The sequence below is a fragment of the Thermobia domestica genome, chromosome 8 (genome assembly GCF_964235325.1).
Source record: "Thermobia domestica chromosome 8, izTheDome1.hap1.1, whole genome shotgun sequence".
NCBI classification, from domain to species: Eukaryota; Metazoa; Arthropoda; class Insecta; order Zygentoma; family Lepismatidae; genus Thermobia; species Thermobia domestica.
Genome location: NC_137461.1, coordinates 125,305,832 through 125,309,602, shown reverse-complemented (window position 1 = coordinate 125,309,602; position 3,771 = coordinate 125,305,832). Strand labels below are relative to the sequence as shown.

Here is a 3,771-nt window from a genome sequence, read left to right as displayed (position 1 = left end):
AAGCTAAATGAGAATGCTCTGTCACAAGTAGCGATCTGTGCAAAAATAATTGATTAACCATAAAAGCATAAAGAGAACGCATCGTTGCTCCCTATCGTATGTAATGATTTTGTAAGAATACCATATAGCTTTCTAGGAACAAGTAAAGATTTAGATAGTATATTTGTACCTGTTTTATTTTTTATTTTTTTCCGTTGCGCAAAACTTCATTTAGACAGTACACTTGTAGAGCAGGTTTTCTGAGTTCCGATTCTTTCTCCCATGACTATGGAGCGAATGAGTGCATTCCTGGTTGCGAGCTATTCTTCTGTGATGGCCACATAGACTTGTAGCTGGTTAAACTGGTGATATACTCAAACACACCTTGGTCCCGAGAAAGCGAACATCTGAGAACAACAGTAGACACAATCACATACAGTACAAAATACAAAGGAAAGTTACAAGGTGCATAATGTTTCATTGGCATACTGCTCTCCAAATTTTTGAATAAGGCACATTCATTGTTCTACGTCATTATTATACTGTACTTCTTCTCCACGTGCATCTTTTCGGAGGTGCAGCCTGCTCCGACTTCATTTTTCCAGATGATAATGCGCGACCGCATAAAATAAGGCATATCACTGAGCTCTTGAAGCTAGAGAATATTTGGGGAATCGATTGGCCTTTCTATTCCTCAGACTGGAAACCATGAGGCACGTTTGTGATGCTATAGGGAAACGTCTCGCAGTGTGTCCAGTGTAAGCTGCATGGAATCACGTTATCATAAGCTTCATGGCTGTCTACGATGATAACATATACTTCTGAGAACCATTTCATTCTTTCTGTAGTGTCAGGGGACATGATGAGTCGAAGTGACTTCAGTGTAAGTTATTTTGTCTATATAAAAATGCTACTTATGTTCTTCTAACCGCGTTTCTTCCTCTTATTTCACAGTATTGATGGTTGACTTTTCATCTATCCATGTAACTTCGTGTGGCACAGCATGAAGAAGTTATTTTCGTCCTTAAATTTTGAACACCAGTGTATGTGCATTCAATAATTCACTGTATATTTAAGAACGTGTCTTGGCAAAAACGATATCTTAGGCATATTTATTTCCTTACAGATTGATTGTTGTATAACCATAGTAGAATTCAACAAATGAAAACTTGTAACCATATAACTTAACGACACATTTAGGCAAGTATACCAGACTTAGGTTGACATTTATTTCGGTTAACAAAAATTGTGAACAATCGAAAAACATAAAAATGACTTCTCACTTTCATAGAAAGAAGAAATTCTATTTTAAATGGATTAAAGAACCAACGTAAAAAAATGACATCCACAGAGAAAAATAATAAGGAAGCGACCATTTTGAAACTTCCAAACGAAATATTGACCAAAGTGTTTTCATTCTTGTCATATGCAGAGGTCGCTTCCATAAGATCAGTATGTAAAACATTTCATGATATCTCCGCTTCAGTTCTTAAACAGGAATTCCGAAATCTTTCCCAGCGGATAGACAATCGATTACAATGGACAAAATCACAACTTCTGGCCAAAGAACAAGAATCAGCACCACAGAAACTTCAGTTGATACGGTTACAAAATGTTATTCGATTCCTCCGTTCGGAACATATGATTCTTCGGGCTGTCTGCTGGTATTATATAGATAGAAACAAAGCATGCTTCTTTGCAGGAAAGCTATTGGATGAATTCAATAAAAACCTTCTGGTATCTTTTAATACACATAATGTGTCTGAATATAGTCCATTACCAGAGAGGACAAACAAAATTTTTACTTTGGTCACAAAATTCATTTCTTTCTTTGAGGCTAATATTGAGCCTTTCCTTCAGGATCCCATACCTTTTGGAGTAAAAGTGGTTGATATTCTATCCTGCTGCTTGAGTTCAAATTATGACCTAAAGCTTAGTATCGACGACGAACAAGTTTGTCATCTGGAAGGTTTTTACGATATTATGAATATCAATGGTCTCACTGCTCCACCAGAGTTTCAAAGTTCTTCAATCTTCCAAGACAAGTACAAACTAAGATTTCTTGGTCAGTATTTACAAAACATTGTACGTTGGAACAATGTGTTCCAGTCGTTAAAAAAACTGTGGAGTTTAGAGCATTTGGTGAAATCAGGAGGCAGTTTGACATCTGTTGAAATTGACGACTTTCCTCTGGAATTATATGGCTATGAATCAATGCTTGTTACTGATAAACTAATAAAACTCCATAAGAAACTACAAGAAAAGAGTTACAATCATCTGTTCCGCTGTGAATTTAATTTAAAGTGTTCTCCCGAACATGTGCCCCTAATGTTCCAGGACAAAGTAAGTGCTCTTACTGCTGATCGAAGCAAATCTATTTGTTCCATGACTTCAGATGCCTCGCTGAAACCTAGTAGAAGTGATGTGGACGCGAAGAATTCTTATAACTTCTGGATGAAGCTGCACGTGTATTTCCGTCCTTTCCAAAATCTTTCTGAATTTAACGTCATAGTGAACCTGAAACATAGTCCATCATCTCTGCATATTTCTAGTGAATCCACAGATGCTGAGGAATGAAGCGTTATACATCGACCATTTCTAATTAATTTTCAATTTAAATAAAGGATGCTGATCTTTATTCTGCTTGTTTATATGGATTTACAACGATTGCTTATTACTAATATTAATATCACTACTTAGGGCTTTGTGGTCTATAAGAATCATTTACAATACTGCTGTTAGATGAGAAATCAATGCAAAAACACAGTAGAATAAGTAGTTTTATTATTATTATTATTAGTAGTAGTAGTAGTAGTAGTAGTAGTAGTAGTAGTAGTAGTAGTAGTAGTAGTAGTAGTAATATAGTAGAGTTCATATTCTAGATAAGTATAATGTATTTCATTTCTGAAAAAATAGATCCTGTTGAATATCCTAATATCTGTAGTGGTGACAGTCATTATGCTCGCCTTTGGAGCGGGAGACAAGGCCATTTGTCAATCGGAGAACATGCGATTCGGATGAATCTGTAGATTCATGTCTTATACAGTAGAATGCGGTTATAGCAACATAAGCTTCTGTACTGCGTCAAATATTGAGTGGGACGAGCTATTCTTTATAATGCACATGGTTTTATAACATACTTAGTACAATACTCACAAATACATGGAACTCATATGTAGTAAATAAAAATAATATATGTACTATATACAGACTTGATCGAATGTTCAAGTATTTAATCATGCCTAACCTTCTATATCTGATACTGATACTACACATCTAAGTTACAACAACATTCGTATATAACATTATTTTTAAGTACCTTTGATGTTCTTCAAAATTCAACTGTACAGTACAGTACACTCAGTAACAAAAGTATATCTCCCGCTGACTCCTATAACTTCATTAGGTCGGGTCCAATATTTTTGCTGTTTGCACAAACACCTGTACATATGACACCCAATTTACATCTAACATTTCAACCAGGAGATGACAATCGGTAAGCCTCGTGGAGTACTGAAATATTCTTTTGTTGTGGATTTCATGCATGTTCTAGTAAATAGCGTTTTTTTTTTTCATGTAGGGTTTATACAATACACGAATGAACAGACATTCCCATATTAATGACAACGAATGACATATTTTTAGTATTATAAAAATTAGGTTCTAACAGTTTTCTCGAAAACTACGCATTGCTATTTATCTTCACACGTACTTTTTTTTTAGATTGGTCGATATCGCCTATCCCTTGATATAAATCTAGTTTTTGAACACATTTGTAAAGTTCTTGTAGCT

The 3,771-nt window shown here is 35.1% G+C and overlaps 1 protein-coding gene across 1 annotated transcript; it reads left to right on the top strand.

Annotated features, from left to right (window-relative positions):
* The first annotated feature begins 1,158 nt into the window (after window positions 1–1,158).
* On the top strand, window positions 1,159–2,617 carry LOC145693196 (uncharacterized). Its single transcript, XM_081768976.1, has one exon. The coding sequence runs from the start codon at window positions 1,318–1,320 to the stop codon at window positions 2,554–2,556; it is 1,239 nt and encodes a 412-aa protein (XP_081625102.1). The 5' UTR covers window positions 1,159–1,317; the 3' UTR covers window positions 2,557–2,617.
* Window positions 2,618–3,771: the final 1,154 nt, after the last annotated feature.

Coding starts and splice junctions, on each gene's coding strand:
- LOC145693196 (XM_081768976.1), top strand. CDS start 1,318: ATGACATCCACAGAGAAAAATAATAAGGAAGCGACCATTTTGAAACTT.